Source organism: Haliaeetus leucocephalus, unplaced genomic scaffold, assembly GCF_000737465.1.
Source record: "Haliaeetus leucocephalus isolate CR32 unplaced genomic scaffold, Haliaeetus_leucocephalus-4.0 Scaffold484, whole genome shotgun sequence".
NCBI lineage: Eukaryota > Metazoa > Chordata > Aves > Accipitriformes > Accipitridae > Haliaeetus > Haliaeetus leucocephalus.
Genome location: NW_010972920.1, coordinates 1,353,620 through 1,374,615, shown reverse-complemented (window position 1 = coordinate 1,374,615; position 20,996 = coordinate 1,353,620). Strand labels below are relative to the sequence as shown.

General features: G+C 41.6%; 1 protein-coding gene across 1 annotated transcript; it reads left to right on the top strand.

The window, feature by feature from the left end:
* Window positions 1-668: 668 nt before the first annotated feature.
* On the top strand, window positions 669-16,231 carry LOC104836833 (alpha-fetoprotein-like). The gene is made up of 13 exons (XM_010575587.1): window positions 669-751; window positions 5,536-5,671; window positions 6,604-6,806; window positions 7,356-7,503; window positions 8,373-8,470; window positions 9,049-9,178; window positions 9,803-10,017; window positions 10,951-11,083; window positions 11,730-11,827; window positions 13,035-13,173; window positions 13,962-14,185; window positions 15,065-15,197; window positions 16,187-16,231. Exons 1-13 carry the CDS (start codon window positions 669-671, stop codon window positions 16,229-16,231), a joined length of 1,785 nt encoding a protein of 594 aa, XP_010573889.1.
* The last annotated feature ends 4,765 nt before the right edge of the window (window positions 16,232-20,996 follow it).

Here is a 20,996-nt window from a genome sequence, read left to right as displayed (position 1 = left end):
GATGGATCCACAGAAGTTACAGAATTGTTAACAACTTGCAACTTAACTCATTATCAAGTTTCCAATGTCTTTTTTTTCCCCTCCCATCCTCCCTTTCTTTTTCATGTTTTTGGTTTTATTTAGCCAAGAAACTTCCTAGGGCTCCACCTTCAGATATTTACAAAGCTGCAAATGACATCTCCGTTACCAACAAAGACTGCTTTGCCAGAAACATGGTAAATAACAAAAAGTTTGTCCTTTACATGTTAACTTATTTGTAATTATTAAAAGAATGCTACTTCTCACTGCTATTTCCAGTTCTCTTCTGGCCAGCCCATGCCCCAGCTGACCAGCAAAAAAAAGCTGCAACATGAGAAAAATTGGCCTAGATTCTCAGCTACTCTAAATTGGGATAATTATGTTGCCCTCAGCAGAACCAGCTTACACAAGCTGGGACTGTCACTCTTCATAATTACTATACATTTCTGTGGAATATAATTTGATCACTTCTGTAAATTCAAAGCAAGCACTCAGCCAGGTATGTCCATTTCACAGGGTCATAAATGCGCACAGCCTAACACACTGAAATAGGTGTCACGGCAACCCACAGAAATGCCTCGCACCTCTGCGGAAAGGGGGAAATGGCTGGAAACTTCTTCTTGCCACTACCAAAGAGCTCTGCACGCTAGATGGGAGATAGCAGAGCCGGAGAACTGCTGATGTCCTACGTACTGGGTGAGCCGGTGGTAAACACACACCGGATAGTGCGGAGGTAAACTACCTGCAATAGCCCCCCCAGAAGGGGAAAAGAATTCCATTACTCAGGGAACTCATAAGGCCTGTGGTGATTTGGGTTTGCAACAAAGAGAAACACTGGGAAGGAGGAGGAGGAAAATCACCAGTCGCCTTTCATAACTGCTGCTGTACTGTATCTTCTCCAGGCAGGAGACCCCAGTACCCAAACAAGACAGATCGAAAAATACATAATCAGATAAAGTCTAGCCAGCTTCCTTTCATGATATTTCCACCTAAACACATCGACATGAAAGATGTTTTCTTTATAAAACAGTTTATGAAGTTCCAGCATGCCTCTTACACATCACATCCCAGAACTTCAAGTTACTTACAGGGAAAATAACCCCAAATATCACATCAGAGCAGCTCAGATTCTTTTAAAGACAAACCTTCTTACTACTTGGGAAGAAGCTGAATTCTTCCAGGTGCACAAACTTCCTATGAGCATTACTGTCTTTAGAGTGAATGCTCCAGATTTGACAAGAATGATAGTCTCTAACTATAAAGAAAGGATGTACTTAAATCCTATGTGTACTACTTATATCACCAGAAAACACCATTGTTGAATTTCAAGAAAAATAATTGAAACATTGATACCATCATGAAGAAAACAACCCAAGCTAAACGAGGATTCACAAATTCTGCTGTCTTTAGTAATAACAGAAACAAAATAGCTGAACTCCACGCCCACACATTTGCACATTGTTGACCTAATTTGAAAATCAGTGACTGAAATCTATCAGGAACACCCACCAGCCTGAGACATAAAGACCTTCCCCTAAAGCTGGCGAACATCATGAAAAAGAAATGTCCTGTAAAAACTAACTCATCTCTCTGCTACATAACACACAAAGCAAAAAAGCTCCAACACCGTGACTGCTGGGCATTTCAAGGGCATACTGAGCATCCCCCACTAACCCTCCCCAGCTGATGGGAATTCACAACTCCACTCCCTGAGGGCCATCAGCTGCTTTTAGCTCTATCTTGACCTTGCAAGGCAGTTTCTGAGAAGTTCTGAAAACAGCGGGGTCTTTAATAGGTGTGAAACTGAATAGGTTGAGATGGTTTTCGTACTTTGAAGGACAACGGGAACTCTTAATGAAGACCTAAGCTCTTCATTGGATCTCATTTCCAGTGTTTGCCACACTCTTTCTTTCCGGTTAAATACTGTACCTACATTTCCCTCCTGCAAATGGGAGAGTGTTCACTGTAAACAGGCAGATGATTGCCATCCAAACAGTGGCAAATATTTTCAAAGAAAAGTGAAAAGTAGTTAACCATCCTGCTGAGCATGGAAAAGGCCAGTGGAGAAATTTAATTTAAAGGATTTTAAATGCAGCAACCAAGTGCAGCTTCCAGAAATGCTTAGCGCAACACATGATACATACACAATCTCCAAAACACATTATTCTGGGCCAAAGAAGAACCCACTGAACAAAGTCTCTGAATCAGTGTCTCAGCTGTTTCTGCAGCTCCACCTCAAGTAGTACACCCCCACCTCCTGTATTTTTATAAAGCTCATAGTGACAAGGTTGTATTAAGGTGTTATTCTGAAAATGAGAGGATCAATCTGCCTCTCTCCCAGCTACTTCTGGGGAAAGGGAAGCTGGAACAGACTGGACAGTCCCTGGATTGCCCCGGCAAGGGCTCTGCTCTGGCAGCCTCAGCATGGGATGCTGCTGGGTCCAGGGAGCTGGAGGGAGGAATCTGCCGCTAGCAGACATGAGATAGCGCCGACTGCCACGACCGTAAGGGAATCAGCTTTTTGGAAACAGCTGGATGGGAAAAGCGTTCTCTGATGGGCTCCTATGGACTTAATGAGGATCATATACGTAGAAATACGGTCCATAACCTCCAGACTTCTTTCTTTCAAGGAGATTTCTCTATTTCCTATAGGGCTTTTTAGTTAACAGTGGGACAGAGCTTATTTGTGTCTTCCTCAACAGATGTGGTTTCACCTTAGATTTCAGCTCTCCTGCTCTGATGACCATGCTCCCATCCTCCCACTCAGAATCCTTTGTCCTTTTTGATACTGTCTCATGTGATAACAAGCAACCCTCATCATCTTCCTGCAGCATGGCACATTGCCATTTTCTCGCTAGAGAAATAAAAAGCTCTGTCTTTGCCTTTTCCTTCAGACTGAATACACATATCATTGCCCACCTACCTATTTGTTACAAATACCTGTGGCTCTCTAAAGCCATTCTATCTCCAAAAATTTGATATTTTTATCATGTTGATGTTTACAGCATTCTTTTTAAAAAGTCAGTAAAATATTTTTCCCTTCATTCTGTAGTTTTGGAGTTGATCTTGTTTCAAGATTCAGAGACATTTTGGTGGTGATTGTTAATGCTCCAAAAATATTGTAGGAGGTACTTAATTCAGCCTTTTCACTGTGACACCTTGGGAGGTGGAAGCAAGAGATAGCTTGTACAGCAAGGAGCTATGCAAAACTATCAATCAGGTTAATAGCTGAACTAGGGATTTTTCAGTCAACAATCTGTTACGAAGGCATCTTCTGAGCAGCAATCACCTTTGAACAAATTTGTAAGTAGGTGAGATCAGTATGCATGATAAAAAGCCCAGGGACTGTTTAAACTTCTTGTTTGAAGTGTGATAAGTTAAAAATGTCTATTTGTCTGAATTTCAGGGGGAAAAAAGCATCTCCAAGGTCCTTTCTTTGCAACAAGCTGGCCAGTTCATTATACTGAGCAAATAATGGCACGTCTAATTATTGTGGGAATATTCCAAAAGGGCTAATGTTGTATATGACAGTAAAAGGGTTTTGATTAACCAGAAATCATTTGGGAGAGTATAAAAGTTACTCTTTACCCTTAATTCTTTCTGCCTTCCACAGATGAACCAAGCTCATCTCAGGCCCCTGCCAAAATCTGACAGCATGAATTGGAGAACAATAATTTATGTTATTTTATTGGTGAGCCTTACTGTAGTCAAAGCCCTGCCTAGAAGGTATCGGGACATAGGTAAGGATATATCTCTCATTTTTACTCTGTTCTTTGGTATAGTACTGATGACTGCAACTGCACATGGATGGTTATTTGGTATCTCACTTTGCCACTGCCTGTTCTACATGGGTATTTTCTCATGGGTCAAAGGTATACAACAAAACTGCACCTGTATAAATTCTCTGTGACCGAACTTAGATGTGTTGCTTCTTTATGGCTTGAGAATCTATGCAGAGTGCAGGACAGCCAGCGATTACTGAGACAAAGTGTACCGAAGGGTAATTTCATCCACAGGGCTGTGGTTGCACCACTGATTTCAGGTACTCCAAAAACTGCTGAAGCAAAGCCTGGGGTTGTTCCAGCCTCCCTCTACAGTCCACGAGGAAGTGAGACAGAGAAGTCCCAGGAGGGATGGTACCTCCCGGTGGCTATTCAGAGTAGCTAAGTTAGGCTATTGCTCTGTATTTTCCTTTGCAGGGGCTCTTACTCTGTCTTCACTGACTACTGAAGGGTCCTACAATGACCGCACTTCTCACTAAGGTTAAGTGCCTAAAATGAGACAACTGAAAACCTCCAGTAGTATGTGGTTCTGAAGCTTCTTTCATGTTACATATTGTTATCATTAGTCAACTTTTTCTTCCCCTTTAGGACTTCCAAAGGCACTAAACAACCCAACAGTGTAAAACAGAACCGATGCCTGTGTTATGTATCTCGTGTTATTGTCTCAGCTGACACCCCTGCATTACTCAGAGGGAGAAACTGGCTTATTTCTTTGATTTGTTTGATCCTTTTACACTGATCTCAGCCCTACTGACACGAGGGTGAGACAGTAACATCTTGATTTGGGAACAGGCCCCGTATTTTAAAATTAATCTCTCAGAATAGTCTCTGACAAACAAGGAACTCAAGAAATTCTTGCATTTAGGTTTACCCCTTAATAAATGCCCAGTGGTAAAGAAAAATATTTGCACAGCATCTTCACATAGCTTGCACACTTGTTTTGCTCTGGACCAGTTCACAACACGGACAGAAGGATGCAGCTCTGTCAATTTTTGAGGAGCTTTGCCTACCAATATAATCCTCAATTTATCCCATGTTTTCTGCACAGAAAATCCTTCATCTGTAGCTAAAGAGCAGTCAAGCACACCTTTAAATAGCTAAGGCAAGGTTAAAAGGTATTTTGTAAGGTGCTTATTTAATCACGTGAAGCGCATCATCAAAGCAGCTGAAGGCCCTCCAGGTTTTAGCATATTCCTCCCCACAGTGCTTAAGCCAGGTAGGGAACTTGGCCCTATTATATTGTAGGTCAGAAACAAATAGTTTCACATCTTCATGCTTAAGTTTAATAGGAGGTTCAATCTTATGCCTTCCTACTCCCAGTGCTAGTACCCCAGGCACCAAATTCGCTTTCCCCAAGACCCCAGTACAAAAAAAAAAAAAAAAAAAAAAAAAAAAAATTGATGAAGCATTTAGTAAACACTTTTTATTCAACTTTTCCTGTTTTTCAGAGGAAAAAAACAGCATTGGCCAACGTTTTTCTCAGCTGCAGGAGAATAATTTTAAAGCCATGTAAGTTGTCCAGGTAAAGCGTCTACTTGCAAATTTGCTGCCACTAAATATCCTTGCCTCATTTGGAAATGAGCATGTACCATGAGTCAAACACTCACCCGTTCCGCCAGCCCGCACTAACTCAGCCCGGAATGATATGGATCCTCTTACTGTCTCGCATGTAAAAATTATATAATTGTTTTTAGGTGGCCAGCAACAGGTTTAATGCTGTGTGTTCTTTTCGTAGTGCCATGATCATGTTTGCTCAGTACGTGCAAGGAGGCACGTTTGTCAAAGCAGTTAAAATGGCTGAAGATGTCACAGACCTTGCCAAAAGGTGTGCTGCTGCAGCCAGAGACAACCCGGATTGTCTGAAGCCTTTGGTAAGCACATTTATGCTTCTCATGTGGCAAACATTTTTAGACTTGACCTGTAATTTCAAAGCCTTGGTATGTGTTTTTCCAAAGACGTGTGAATACATTATTAAGAGATGTGATTTCCTTGTGTATGCATATTTGGCCTTACCGACTCGTTCTGCAGGCTCCCATCTATAAATCATCTAAGATAAGTGGAAGAAAACAAAGCCCCTCACCTCCCCCCCCCCCAAATATCACACCAACTTTTTAAATCCTTGACCTGTATTTTTCTAAAAGATGTTCAGAAAATTGTGCTTTTATGGCTGGTGTAACAAAATTCAGGAGAAGCCAGATTAGGTATGTCTATTTCCACTTCATTAACTCACAGTCCTGGTTTTTGATGGTGTCTGCTCCAACACACTTTTGGAGCTGACAGATTGAATCATGAGACATGAATGTCAGTCTGTGTTACGGCTCATTTCTGATTTGTTAGACACACTGAAACAAACCCTGAATTAAAACGGTTCCCAGCTGAGGTGTGACTGATAGCTGGACCTGAGCACAGCTACTTGGTGAACAAGAAACGAGACACTTTTCATTGTATGAACCTGACTGTAATTAGAAAACATAGATCCCGCAAACTGCAGTATACAAATCGATCACCTTGATCATTATCAAAAGAAAGGGTCTGAATAATGTTATAGGTCCAGAGTGTTTGAAAATAATTCCACTCAAAGTCTGTCTTGGCATAACAGTAGCTATCAGAGTTTGAGAAATCATCACTTGGAGGTTTTAGAGGGCAGTCTGGTTTTCACTGCAGTCAAAGCAGGAGATAATAAAGAAAGAAACTGTGAGTTTATGCAGGTCGGGGCTTGCTGGCTTAAAGTAGCCTCCCCAGAGAGCTCAGAGGAGTAAAATGGAATCCTCACACAAATTAACTTTTTTCTAATTTTTCACAGGACAGGATTTTCCTTGATACAATATGCCAGGACGAAAATCTTCCCAGGTTTACTGACTGCTGTGCTAAAATGGATCCTGAAAGAAATGACTGCTTCCTCTCCCTTAAAAATTCATCGCGAGGGTTCATTTCTCCTTTTGAAAGGCCAAATGCTGAAGCTGCCTGCAAAAATCACTCACAGCATCAACATCCATTAACAGGATAGTAAGTTAATAAATCATAGGTTCGTTGCCTAGATATGACAGTTATGAGCCTGGAGACAGCAAATGCAGTATCAACCAAAAAGTTCAGTCTAAGATTCTCTGCAATCTCATACTCATTTTTCTTCCTAATGTGAATTATTTGCATAATTCATCTAGCTGTAACTGTCACGATGTGAAGCCTGTTCTGCCACCTCCTGCTTTGGATATAGGTACAAATGACAAACAATCATCGGGCCTGCTTGATGATGGCCTATGTAAATGACTCATCTGAAACCAAGGGCCTCCCTTCAGTCCTTAAAAACCAAGCAGAAGTCTTGCTGCCTCTAAGCCAGAAACTGGCAGGGTTTGAGACTTCAATTTCCAGAAAAACGTCAGCCCCATCAGAACCTTCCAAGATAAACACCACACTATACAGCTCGTTGGGATGACAGGAAAACAATCACTTTTAGCAACTCTCATTTTTAACATATGGCAGATGCTGCAGTAACACTGCTGCCTCTGCCTGTAGGGGCTTACTCCAAAACTAAGGATATTTTTCTCTTGCCTTTAGTTTTATCTACGAGGTTTCTAGACGGCATCCTTTCCTCTATGCCCCAACAATCCTTTCTGTCGCTATCCGATATGACGAGATGATGAAGAACTGCTGCGGAAGTGCTGAACACCCCACTCATAACCTGGAGGAATGCTTTCGGAGACAGGTATTCCATTGCAGGGTTTTAGTTTATTAAGGTGCAACCAGGGACTTCCTATAGCTAAACAATTATTGAAGCAGAGATATCAGCTGTTTCTTTTCCAGCATCTGAACCCATTATTAGAATTCACCTTGTTAAGGACAGGCTGACATCAGACTGAAATGCTCTCTTGATTTATAGCTTGACCTCCTAAATGAAAATGTCCGACTGTGGGGTGTTGGGCAGATGTAGCTTTACAGGGAGCCCAAGGCAGTCCCCACGCCCTGCGACGGCATCCTTGTCCACCCTGACTCTGCTACCTGCACTGGGTTTGTCGTAAGGATGCCGAGAGAGGACGTGGTGCTATGCACGGTGCAGAAGTCCAATTTTTTTTTTACTGTTGATAATCCCATGACACATCTCCTGCTTGGCCGAGCATTTGCTCTGCAGAGACATGCCCCGCACATAACCAGTGTCAGAAATTCAAAGCAAACTACCTGTAACAGTGGAAAATAAGGATGACGAACCTGCCCTTGCTGAATGGCTGAATGTGCCTTTCATGCAGCTTGGCTGGGCTGCAAGCGATGGCCTAGTTTAACATTAGCTCACAGTAATGCAAAGCCAGTCATGTAGCTCCCAGATGACAAATTACTCCCCTATGCTAAAAACACCGAACTATTGTCTAAAAGAGTTCTGGTTTCTTTTCACAGAACACTTACTTAATAAATGCTGGTGACTAAATAGCAAGCACAACAGTTAGTCCATATTGTAGCTTGGACAGCATTTTTCTTTCACTGTTAAAAAAAATCCCTGTTCAAAAACTGTCGCCGCAGTAGTTTTAGCATAAAGCATTGTCTTTTCTTCCGCTTTCATGGTCTGCATCTTCTTTCTACCAGGCACCAAAGGTGGTAAAGCCAGTAAAAGAAGATGGCCTGAGGCAGGAACACACATGTGGAATCTTGAAGAAGTTTGGAGAAAGGACCTTAAAGGCTCTGTGAGTCTCCCCCATGTTTATCATGATTTTGAAAGAAAGTGTGGATGTTGCATGTTAGCTGTGGGCGGTTCCACACCTGCACAGAGTACAGTGACTCTGAATACCAGCCATGTCCTTTCTGTGTGCAGGTCACGAGTAGCATCTGACAAGGAAGACAGATTAGGAATACAAATTTATGCATGACAGCCGTCACTGTTTCCTGACACGCTGCCATTAGCTTTCCAAAGCTAAACCCAAAGTTTGAAATGAATGCATCTCTCTGTGGTGAAAGTTAGAGTGATTGCAAGCAAAATACAACTCATGTCTCTCAACCATTTTTGACACAACGTTGCTCCTGTAATTTCTTGCTCGCCCACCACCTTGCCTTCCTCCATCTCACGCTAAAATTCACCTAGGATCCTTAGATAACTCTGAAAATCTCAGCTATTGGCTTCAAGGGACATTTATTTGTTAACTTCAGTGGCAGCAGGGAGAGACCATTCCTGAGCAATTTGGATACCCCCTCCACAGAAAAATGATGATAGCTATCACAGTCTCACACTGTGAATATAAGCAATAACTACTTTTCTTCATTGTAGGAAACTTGCTCAGATAAGCCAAAAATTCCCTAAAGCTGATTTTGTTACTGTTAACAAACTTGTGATGGATATTGCTAACATGCACAAGGACTGCTGTCGTGGAGATATGCTGGACTGTATGCATGATAGGGTAAAACTCATTTAATATTTATAAGTTTGCAGAAATTGAATGCTTTTGTTGTTGTTGTTTCCAGATTTTTTTTTTCCTCCTGTGCTATACTGATTGCTCTCCAAAACTGGAGTTTAACTCTTGAGTCTAAAAACCTGGCTGATTTTCCCATTTGACTTTTCCTGGTGTGAAGTCATCAAGAAGGGCAGAAAGATCACTTTGTGACTAAAATGACCCAACGCTGCTACAGCAGATTTGGTTGCAGCTCCTAGCTGCGCCATCTATTTTCTGTGCAGCTTTTGGCAGAACACAGTATCTGCCCGTCCTTCACTCTCCACCTTCTTCTAACATACCAAATCCAATTATCACACTGCTTGTCTGCGGTGTCTAGCTAGACAGCTAACTTCTCGGGTTAGGTGGTTACCTATAGCACCTATCAAATGGCAAAGCAAGGGACTGCAGCAAATAGTTCAACAGGACTTCAGTCTTCCTCCTTGTTCTGTCAGACGTCTGTTGCACAGCTTTGGCCAGCCACCTCTTTTGGGGAGCCACCTTCTCTGTCTGTAAAATGGAGATAAAAACACTGATTTAAAAAAAAGACCAAATTGTGGTATAATTTCCTTCATTCTCTTTTTTGCTTTACAGGAAGAGATTCTACACTATGTCTGCACCAACCAAGACACCCTATCAAGTAAAATTAAGACGTGCTGTGAAAAGCCTCTGTTACAAAGAAGTGAATGCATAGTTAATGCAGAAAATGACGACAAACCTGCAGACTTGTCCCCCCACGTCAGGGAGTTTATAGAAGACAAAGGAATATGTGAACGTTTTGCCCAGGAGAAAGACACACACTTAGCCAGGTAACGTGGGTCCTTCTCTACTCCTCAATTTTGCTGTTTCAATACTTGGGTCAAAAGATGACAGTCTGGCCGTTAAAGCCCAGCTCATCAGCCTCAGATTTGTCTGCTCTGTGAGCATGTAGGCACAGGATACTGTGCAAGTTGACCTTAGAGAAGCGCCACTTAATGCTGGAAGGTGTGGAATGGCGACAAATGCAGAACAGGGCACTGTTGTTATTTCAGAGACAAAACAGAAGAAACACAAGTGAAATTTAGGTACTATCAGTTCTGATCTCAGGCCCAAAACGTAGCTGTGATCTGCTCTAAGTGGGAATCCAAAAACACTTGCTTAAGTCAGACTTGTGTCTTGATTCAAACAGGATTGGTCCATTTCTGTTCTAGCCATGTTCCTTTGCACAAGGAAGCCCCGATCCTACCCGTAGTAAACGTGGGCAAGAATGCCACAGGCTGCAACAGAAACAGCATCGAGTCCCAAAGACAGAGAATTCACTTCAAATAACGTACATTGCTTCCATTTATGAGAAGTGCAGCTAATCGATTGGGCACAACTGCAGTGTAGGGTGACTGCTTCAGCAGAGCTAATCTGTTTGGTGACCACTGAGAAACACGTCTGTTACTGGAAATGATTTCATTATCATTTAGATAGGATTAAAAGGAAGAGCAAAACCCCAAGCCCCACAAAGCTCTAAGCTACGCTTGACCCAAGGTAACACTGATCTGGGACAGTTACGTGCACAGCACTTGCTCAGGCAACGCTCTGCTCAGTCAGCCCCGTTTTGTTCAGGTTCTGTTCCAGGCTGAGATGCCATGAAATTCTCCCTGTTCCACCAAGACAAAACCATCCTGAAAGCACCCCTGCTGTCCTTACCATCCCCGACCTCGAGGGCAGTTGTTTTGGCTTATCTCTAATTCCTGATCCTCCATGTATTGCAGGTTTCTGTACGAATATTCCAGGAGACACCCTGAATTTTCTGCTCAGATGCTTTTAAGAATTGGTAAAGGATATGAGGACCTACTGAAAGAGTGCTGCAAAACCGGGGCTCCAGACAACTGCCGCAGCAGAGGGGTGGGTGCCGTCGGGCTTCACACATCATACTGATGGATTCAAGCATGTGACCACATGACTGGTTCTGGCTAAGTAGTGAATGTCCCTGCTCCAGGTCTAGATTGAGTACCCACAGCTCCTGTAACAAATCCAGCAAATATTACAAGGCCCGACTGATTCCCAAATGGAAAAAGCACCAACAGATTTTGCAATCTTCACTTGCGACGCAATTTAACATGGGTAGACAGAGATGTCGGGGAAAGGGATGGAGCTAACATTTCTGTGAGCTCTGCTCTCTTTTGGGCTCCCTAGCAGTGCCAATTGCCCCTCTTGCAAATGTAAAAGGCATTTGTGGTTATTAGCTCAGAAAAAAGACACTGGCGTTGTAAGTATCTGAAGTTAGGAGCCACCCTGTGTCTCAGACCTAGCCTTCCATCAGTGATACAAAATCAAATATTTCAAGGTGATTGAAGCTGGACATTTATCACATTCAGGCAGTTTATAGAGATTTCAGACAGATGAAGACTTTCTAAGGGAATTAAAAATATATAATATATATCAGGTGAGAGGTATCTATAGATATCCAGGCCTTATTGTGAGGCAGTAGGGCTTTCTGCATTCCCCCCGATACAATGACTCCTCAAATTAACTTTTTTTTTTTTTTCAGGAGGAAGAACTGAAGAAACATATTTATGAAACTGAAAGTGTCATGAAGACAAGCTGCGACATTTACAAGGAGAAAGGAGATTACTATTTCCAAAACGAGTATTACTTTTTTTATATGCTTACATTACTCCTGTACCAGCTGGGCACAACTTGGCCTGGAGTAAAGCCACACATGTCAAAAAAGCTAGGCTAAAAGACACCACTTGAATATTTGGACCAATATATTAATGGCTTCTAGGTGTTGGGGTTTTTTCCCTCTTTTCCAAGACAATGTTCTGGGCTCTCATGAGTTCTCTCCTCAATCCAGCTCATGAAGCAATGAAGGGACAACTTGACCAATCTCCCGGCCATGCTGCCTGTGATGTTCTTGCTTTATAGCTGCATTTTGAGCTGGGAGCTGTTAACTTAAGAGTCATAAATTTGACCAATAGACAGTTGCTGTGTCTTTTGCAAAAGACTTTGCTCTAGGCAGCTCCTGCAGCAGATGTGAACATTAACAATTGTAACAAAAAATAAAATCTAACTACAGTAGACAGAGCAAAACTGGCCTAGCTGAACCATATGCTATGCTTAAACGCAACATGCAGGCACAAGCCTCCTGGAGGAACTTTGGCCCTGATTTGCAATGGTAATGAGCACATGCCTAACTTAAGGTATGTAAGCGAACTCAAGGAAACCTCTAAACTGCTTGTGTACTTAAAGTTAGGCTTCAGCTATCCTCCTCTGGGGAGGCACATTGGGCTTGTTGCACTCCCGAGCATGTTTGATCTTTAAAAGACCTTTGGAACTATAGGTTTCCAACAAACCTGGTGGGCTGCTTCTGCCTGTTGTATCACTTGTTAAGGTTCTCCTGGCCATGATGGTTAATAAGCACAGTTTTTTAAAAAGAAAAAACAAGCGAAGTTTTTTGAGCTTATCTTCTGCCCTCACCTAGTCTGCCAAGAGGTCACTCGACTTCAATTTTGCTCTTAGACAAGCTCCCTGCACTCCCAGGGAAATGAATAACATGGGAAAAACATATGTACAATCTGGTAAGAGGGCCCACCAACATATAACTGGCAATGCTATCATTAATTTTATTTGTTTAACCTGGTAAGAGACTGGCCAGGAAAAGGAGAGCACTCAAGCAAACAGAGCATGGTTATACTTGCCTATGTGGTTTTATAAACACCAGGCTTAGTCCTGCCCTTGTACTGAAGAGTGTTCTGTGGCGTTTGGCTGGAGCTTTACACATGCAAAGGCTGTGGCTTGCTCACTGCTGCCTGGTGGAAGAAAAACACCAATATCAAAGAAATTATCATTTCAGGCTTCTCATGAGCTTCACCAAGAAAATGCCTCAGCTGACATCTGCAGAGCTGATAAAATTCACCAAGCAAATGACTACAATTGGCTCCAAATGCTGCCAGTTAAGCCAGGACAAGCTACTGCCTTGTGCTGAGGAAAACGTGAGTATTTTTTCTCCGTATCTCGGTCCTACTTTTTCTTGAAACTCTGCCACAAAATCTGCTGCCAGCAGGGTCCAAGAGCTTGGAGTAAAGGTAAATTGAGAGAAGTGTTCACTGAGCTATTGAGCTGGCCTCAAGATATACGTCCGTGCTTGAAGTAAGCATAACTCAGCATCATTGAAGTTAATGCTTGAATTAAACTACAGGAGGATCAGGAAATTGTCAGGCTAGTGCCAGGCAGTTAGCAGTTATGCAGTGCAAGCAATCTGACCCTGTTCCCCCTGAAGCTAATGATCTTGTGTCCGAGTTCATCCTTTCTAGACGCCTGAAGCTGTAGGGCTCTATGAAAAAGATCAATTTTGTATACCTCTTCCGGAAGAATTCTCCAGGCCTGTAAGCCAAATACTTAAAAAGTTTCAGCCTGTCCTCCAGCCACCCATTTGTACAACATCACCCTTACAAGAACAGCCGAACATACCCACAGAAACCCTGCTGATGACAATAAATCAAACGCAAGTATGCTTTTATGAAGAAGCCATGTAATTTCTATACACAAAGGACTGTCCCTAAAACCGCATATATGTATTTATTCTGAAAAATCTGAGCCATTTTTGCACTGACAAAAGTCACCATTCAGTAGAAAAATGAAATGTTATATATCTTACAAACAAGGTTTCCTTTAAATTCTCAGTTATTTTTTATAACTTCACTAAAAGCAACATGTACTCAGGGATTTTTGAAAATGAAATAATAATGTAAAATTGTTTTTTTCACTTGTCTTGGTAAAGCTGGATCTCGTGCTTGGAGAAATATGTAGAAGACACCTGACCAATCCTATAAACCCGGGAGTTTGCCACTGCTGTAGTAGCTCCTATGCTCTCAGGAGACCATGCATGGGGAAACTAGAAATTGATGAGAATTATGTGCCCTTAACATTGACTCCTGGTCTGTTCACTTTCCATGAAGACTTGTGTACAACTGAAGAGGAAAAGTTACAGCACAAGAAGCAGGAGTAAGACATGCCTGTTTGACTCTGTTACCCCTGTGTTTCTTATTCTTATCCTGGCAACGCTCACCTTTCCTTTGTCCACTCTGTCTTGCCTTCTTGTTCTGCGATACACCATTGGAAAAACAGCCACACACCCCTCAACCCCTCTCCCAAGCTCCTTTTCTTTCCTCTCATGCTAGTCCCAGTTTCCTCTGCTATCTGGTTCAACCTACATTTACTTGCCTCAGATTAGAAGAAAGTCGTTTTCAGAGGTGGGTGGCTGCACTGGTGTACACCCCACCAGGATGGAAGCAATAGGTGTCCAAAGTTAGGTCTGAGAAACATGCCCTCCCACAGTCCTTCATGGGAACTGCACGAGGCACTGCAAAGAAAGACACCAGAAAAACAAGGAAGCTACTGCCTGAAGTACTGCATGACCTTTATGGTTTAATTAGGGCTCATTTCTCAGAACAGGAAAGCCCATATATTTTTCCTCATCCCATGCACTCCCCCTCTGTCTCTTGTGTGCTGGCCCCCTTTTCCACTGTCACTGCAAGAAAAAAAACAAACCTCTTTGGCCATTAACTCGTGCTGTGGTGAACCCATACTGTCCCTCTGGAGTGATGCACAACACATAAACCACCTGCACAGTTTATTCACGGATAGTCGTGGTGGAGCAACTCCAAACAAGAGCATTGGTATTTTAGTTCACAGAGGAACGGGGCGCAGCTTTGGTCCCTGCTGCAAATACATTAGCTGGCTAGCAAATAAAAATGACAAAGCTGTAGAAAGGTAGCGGGCAGAAACAAAACAGGGACTTGGCAGGACTAGCGTTGGAGAAGTGCTTCGTAAGCCGTGTGCTTACCTCCCTGGTTCACGGGGCTTGCTTTGCTTTTCTTGCAGAATGCTCATCAACCTCATCAAATACAAGCCCCAGATCACACAGGAACAGCTGACCGCCGTCACAGCGGCCTTTACTGCCATGCGGGAACAATGCTGCAAAGAAGAAAACCGTGAGACATGTTTTGTGAAAGAGGTACCGTTTCTGTTTTCACCCATACATTCTGAATCAAAACAGAAACATGAAGTATATGCAAGAGTGTAAATTTCTCCATTAAGCAGCAAACCCAAAGCCTGGCTAGCCAGAATTCCTGCAGTTACATCTCCTAAGACAAACTTTATTGCCTGCACAAGTAGATATGTCTACCAGTTGAATGATCACTACAGAACTTATCTAATCAGTCTTGTGTTTATGTGCAGCAATTTATAGACACAGAGCTCAGCTACAACTGTTGCTTCTGGCTAGTCAGTGGGACTTGCACTGTTTAAGGATACAGGCAAAGGTCTTTCCCTGGCTAACAGTTCTTAACTGAACTTCTCTGGAAAAGTTCCTCTGCAAAATGAGGAGAAAGGATATACTCAAATTTTAGGTCAAAGCATTTTCCCTGTTTATTCTCGCTACCTCTGTTTTCCTCTTGTGTTTCCTGTGTTATTTTAGCTCACAGAACTTCATGCTGTGGAGCTACTCTGGCTTCTCTTTACTCTCCAGTAAATCTGCTTTTGTCTACTTATCTTACTCTCTTCGATATATTCCTTAACTGAACTTCAACAAACCACCCGTGACCCTTGAGCCATGCTCTCTCTTTTCCTAAGTCTTTGCCTTGCTTTGTTTTAAATGATAAAATACAGAAAATTCTCTCTTTTCTTAATCACAAATTTCTACCTCTGAACACACCCAAACAGCGTGTCTGCGAAGAACCATTCTACTAACTCTTCCTAATAGAATTGTATTTCAGTATTGTTCTGACAAATACCAAATCTTCTAAGGTAATCTGAGCTGAATAGTAAAAGCAAAACATATATTAAACATAGTGATATATGTATATGCACTTTGTATATACAGTGTTCGTACACAACTTGCAAAGATTATAAAACATTACTTACTGCTGCCATACTCATTTAACTTGCTCACAAGTGCATCACCTTCCTGACTCTAGTGCTCATACATATTTTGCTTTTTTTCAGGGTCCAGAACTTATAAAAAGAAGTGAAAAAATGTTGTCAGCGTAAAGAGCTTGCATGGCATAGTGGAAGATACTTGCTGAATGACAGGAAGTCGCACAAATGTAACAGTGAGCGTATCTTTTCTAAATGTTCAAAAAGTATAAACCAGAACGTATGATTTGTCATAGCTAAGAAAACTATGTTGTGGCTCTTTAGTCACAAATCTAATGAAGTCATGATGGTTTACACCAGCTACAGTTCTGCCACTGTCGGATCTGTGAACCGCTGTGAACAAGATAAAAAAAAGAGGTGCCACAGAATAAAACATCAAATTCCCGCACAGAATCTGGTGAGCTGTAGAACTGTAAACCCAGTCTGGTCGGAGAGCTCAGCTTACCTGAAAATCTAACATCTGTACCAATTTTATTCAGATGGGGGAAAAACCCGTATGCAAACTTCATCTCTGGCTCCTATCACTTAGATTAAAAATGATCAGGGATATGTAAACTTTAAACCAAAGCAAGTAACTTAAAGCTGGTTTAAATCCAGAGAGAGGGTACATCACATTAAAGAAATCCACCAAAAGAATAAGTTAAATGGATTGAAATTCAAGGGTGAGATCTGGCCACCATCTTAAGTTATGGAATATTATTTTCCTTATACCAAATAGTCACAGACACCAAAAAAAAGACAGACATTGTAAATCTTAAGCTTACGAAGCATAAATGCAAATTAGATCAAATTAAAAAAAATCTACCTGTAACCACTTCTAAATTATTTTTCAATCACCAAATAATTATTTTTGCATTTTTATATATATTCGTCCTTGAAATATAACACATTCATTCACTAATGTGGGCTGCTCTAAGGGAATTGTAAAGTTGCCTTTAAGCACAGAAAAAGATTATCCTGGGCATCCCAAAGAGGGCGAGAAAGAAGAAAAATGAGCAAAATGTCATGGAAAGGACAGAACATGGACTGCTGAAACACCTGGGCAGCAGATGAATGTTTAAAGAAAGCACTGGGAGGCTGCCAAATTTACACTCCAGGTGGTTTAGCACATAAACAGTTTTGGGTTTTTACTTTCATTTTACATTCCATTAGAAGGCATGCTGAAAATCAGTCAAAACCAGTACTAAAAGAAAGAAATATTTTTTTCTGGAGACCTTTGGCTCAAAGGAAGAGACACCCCCAGGTATCAGATTTTTTCAGTGGATGCACCTAGCAGTAGTTATCTTGGGAACGTTTGAAAATACCTGTAAGATAAAGAAACATTGCCCAAACAAACATCTCATAAAATGCAAACCCAGCTTAAAGTATTACCATCAGAGAGAAGGTTTCAGAGTCAGGTTGAAGAGATCAATCAAACTGAGTCCCATCAGAATCTATCCTGCATATACTACTAGGCAATCTCTTCCTTAAGGATTCATTAGATTTGTGGCTGACAGCAAGATGGAGACACGCTTGAAAATCCCTTTGCAGCATTTTCAATGTCAAAAGCGTCTTGGCAAATCAGAGAAATAGTGAGAAAAAAAAAAAAAGCTATGTTCTATGAGAACAAATTTAACGCATGACATTGGTATGATTAAGCAGCTGCACCGTTTCAGTACAGGAAAACTGCTCATCAGGGAGTTGTGCGGATAACAATGCAGTTATAACAAATCACAGGCTGACTAAGAGTCACCAGTGGTTTGCTGCTAATTAAAGTCTAATATCATGCTTGCATACCAGGGGTATAAACAGAACAACTGATAAAACAGAAGAACAAGCTATGTAACACACATATCATGGTTTCATTTTCCTCACCTCTGGTAAGGGCTTTGCTGGAGCATTAGGACAAATTTAGGGTACCTCACTTCTAGACAGCATTTCACTGAAAACAGAACAATGGTAACAGTCAACGATCCAGAAGACACGAAGAAGAAAGCTCAAGTAGATTGGGGTTGCCTTGGTTAATAAGAAAGGCTTGTAGGAACTTGGAAATCTTCAACATACCAAAAAAGAATGATCCCAGGACAAAAAGCAGGCAGGCAGCGCCTCGTAAGAGGAAAAAAGCACCGGGATCGACTGTCTGGGAAAGGTGGGGAGCTGTGAGACACATAAGTATTTAACAGGCTTTACCTCAGTATCAGCCATGTTTTCAATACCAAAATGATGATCAGATGGCCATCTTGGGCTTCTCAGCACTCTCTTTTCTTAAGATTTTATGTTCTGATGAAGATCAATCTTCTGGAATTTGGGGGGTGGTTTGGGGTTTTCAGCTTTTTTTTTTTTTTTCTTTTTTTTCAATCCAGTTCTGATTTCTGATTTTTCTCATGGGGTAGCTCAGTAGTACCAATTCAGGTGGGATATAGATTCTAAGCGCTGTCTTTATGGCTAATGGCTTAGGCTCCAAATTCAAAAGCAACCCCCATTTCCTCTGTCAGCTCTGTTATTCACTGGTGTGTTACCTTGAATATCCAATCATGCTTTGGAATAAATTCTTTCCCTGTTCTTGTCTCTATTTGTCACAAACAATTCACTTAAACGAGCACAATATTCACAAAGAACTAATACCACAGCACATTCACAGCTTTGTATCACTAGCCCTTAAAACCCAGCAGCCTCTAGCTAATCTGTGCTATGTTCCATGTGTATTTTCCAGCATCTTTCAGTCCCAGTTCAGCAGGACTGAAATAAAGTGAAATAAAAAAGATACCAAGTATATAACATCAGATGGTGACAAAAATGGCTTAATTTAGGAACTGTGTACATACACAGAGGATTGGAGAACCTGCTTGAAAACGTTTTCTCTCTTTTCCACATGCCTTGTGCATCAATTTCTCTTTTCATCTCAGACCAAGGAATTATGAGTACGTCCTATTCCAATATTTTCATACTGCACCTTCATACAATTCCTCAAGCATTTACAGAATGGAACATGTAACAGAAATAGCCCATTCTGCATGACAATACTGACACACTTCTTCATAGTACAAATGGAAAACAGGTGCTACAGCACAGGCAGAGATCACTGTAGCCCTTGCTGTTTTCTCATGAGTGCACACTAGCCTATGTCCCTACTCATGACTTCAAGCTATCTGAATATTGCTTTGCCAGTGGGTTCTGGTTTGTTCCTTACAGCAATTTAAGCAGAACAAAGCCAGAAATCGAGACAAAGATTCTGATTCCAGTACAATTTCCATAGCGCTTCAACAGAGCCAGCTGCTGCTTGAAACACACGTGGCTTCAGAGGAACCAAAAACTCCATCCATGACACAGCTGGATCTGCCAACTCCTGCTTGGGTTTGGCTAAGAACTTGACTGTGGTCTTCTTCAGACTTCACTGTAATTCAACCTTACCTTGCAAGTGTAACCTGTGATGTTTTAGGGTAGAGTTCTATACCTCCTAAACCTTGGCTAACATGTATTTGAATGGGTCCCTGGGAAAATTTCAGTGACACGTGTGTGCATACTTCTGTTGCTTCAAGGAACTTCTATCTGCACCTCTAAGGCAATGGTTAATACCATGCATTAACTGCTGAATTAGTTTTATTTCTCCCCTCTGTGCTCCCTTGCCCATAATTATTTTCCTGGGCAGGATTATAATAGACTGTACATAAAAATAAACCCCTTGCCCCAGCCACAGTAACTTCAATTAGCACAGTGACTTCTCATTTTTAAATTACTGTCTGAGTAACATCATCGCAGGCAGTGTGGAGTTTTTCATATTTGATTTATTCCACACGATTTCTAGACAACATGTTCTGCACTTGGACTTCCTCTCTCTCTCAGTATTTATCTTGTTATCTGCAAAAGCCAAACGTAGCTGAGGCAAAACAGAGATATCATGTAAAAAAACCAGACTAATAAAGGAAGGCAATTAATGGTGCACAAATTGGATTTTATTTACATGTCTATAGTTGGAGCTTTAATATTCAGCATGACTCAACCAGACAGGATCCGATAGCTGGCTCCCGTACACCACGCTAGGGCCAGGCTGTACCAGAACCGCATCTGTGGGAAGGCTGCCAACCCAAACCTACCACGGCTGTGAGGTTCAACCTCTCTCACCGAACACTTCGCATTTCCATCTTCACATACACAACACAGGAAGTAACACAGAATCATTTTTTTCAACAACAACAACAAATGCAGAGGTGCCTTCCATGACCTAATCAAGCAGTCGCAACAGTATGTAGTGAGAGTTCTTACTTTGCAGTTCAAGAGATACTTCAGAGATAAATTTCCCTCTTATGTTTAAGAGCTAAGTAGCTATTGAGTGGGAGGGTTTCCCATTTATATTTTTCTAACTGTAGCTCAAAGCTTAAGCAAGTCAGGCATCTACCAATCCAAAGCCAGTGAGATTTCAGGTCTCCCTTGCACAGTTGTTTGTTTGTTGTTTTTTTTTTTTAAGATAAGTGAAAAGCCTAACTGCAATCTTAGATGCATACGTACCTTTTGCCACTTATCTCTACTGAAAGCTTCCTCCTAATATAATTCAACATTTCTCTAATAGAAGGAAAACCATATACCTAATTTTCATATTTTCTGTACAATTAACACATTGGTTATTGCAATATTTTCCTTATATCCTAGACTTTTGGTAAAGGTTTGGAAATTAGCAGGATTTCAAGCCTTGTGCTTTTCAAAGGATCTTTCTCTCTCTCTTAAGTTTCAAGCTAGATTCAGCATCTGCCTTTTGGGGGATCTAGTGCTTCTTATTTGGTGGTTCCCAACTTGTATTCCAGCGCTGTAGAGGAGCGGGTTCAATTTCGGTTGCATAATTACCGAGACAAACTTCAGCACTTGGAACACCCCTGTGCTTTAAGTGCTCTTCAGTCATGGCACA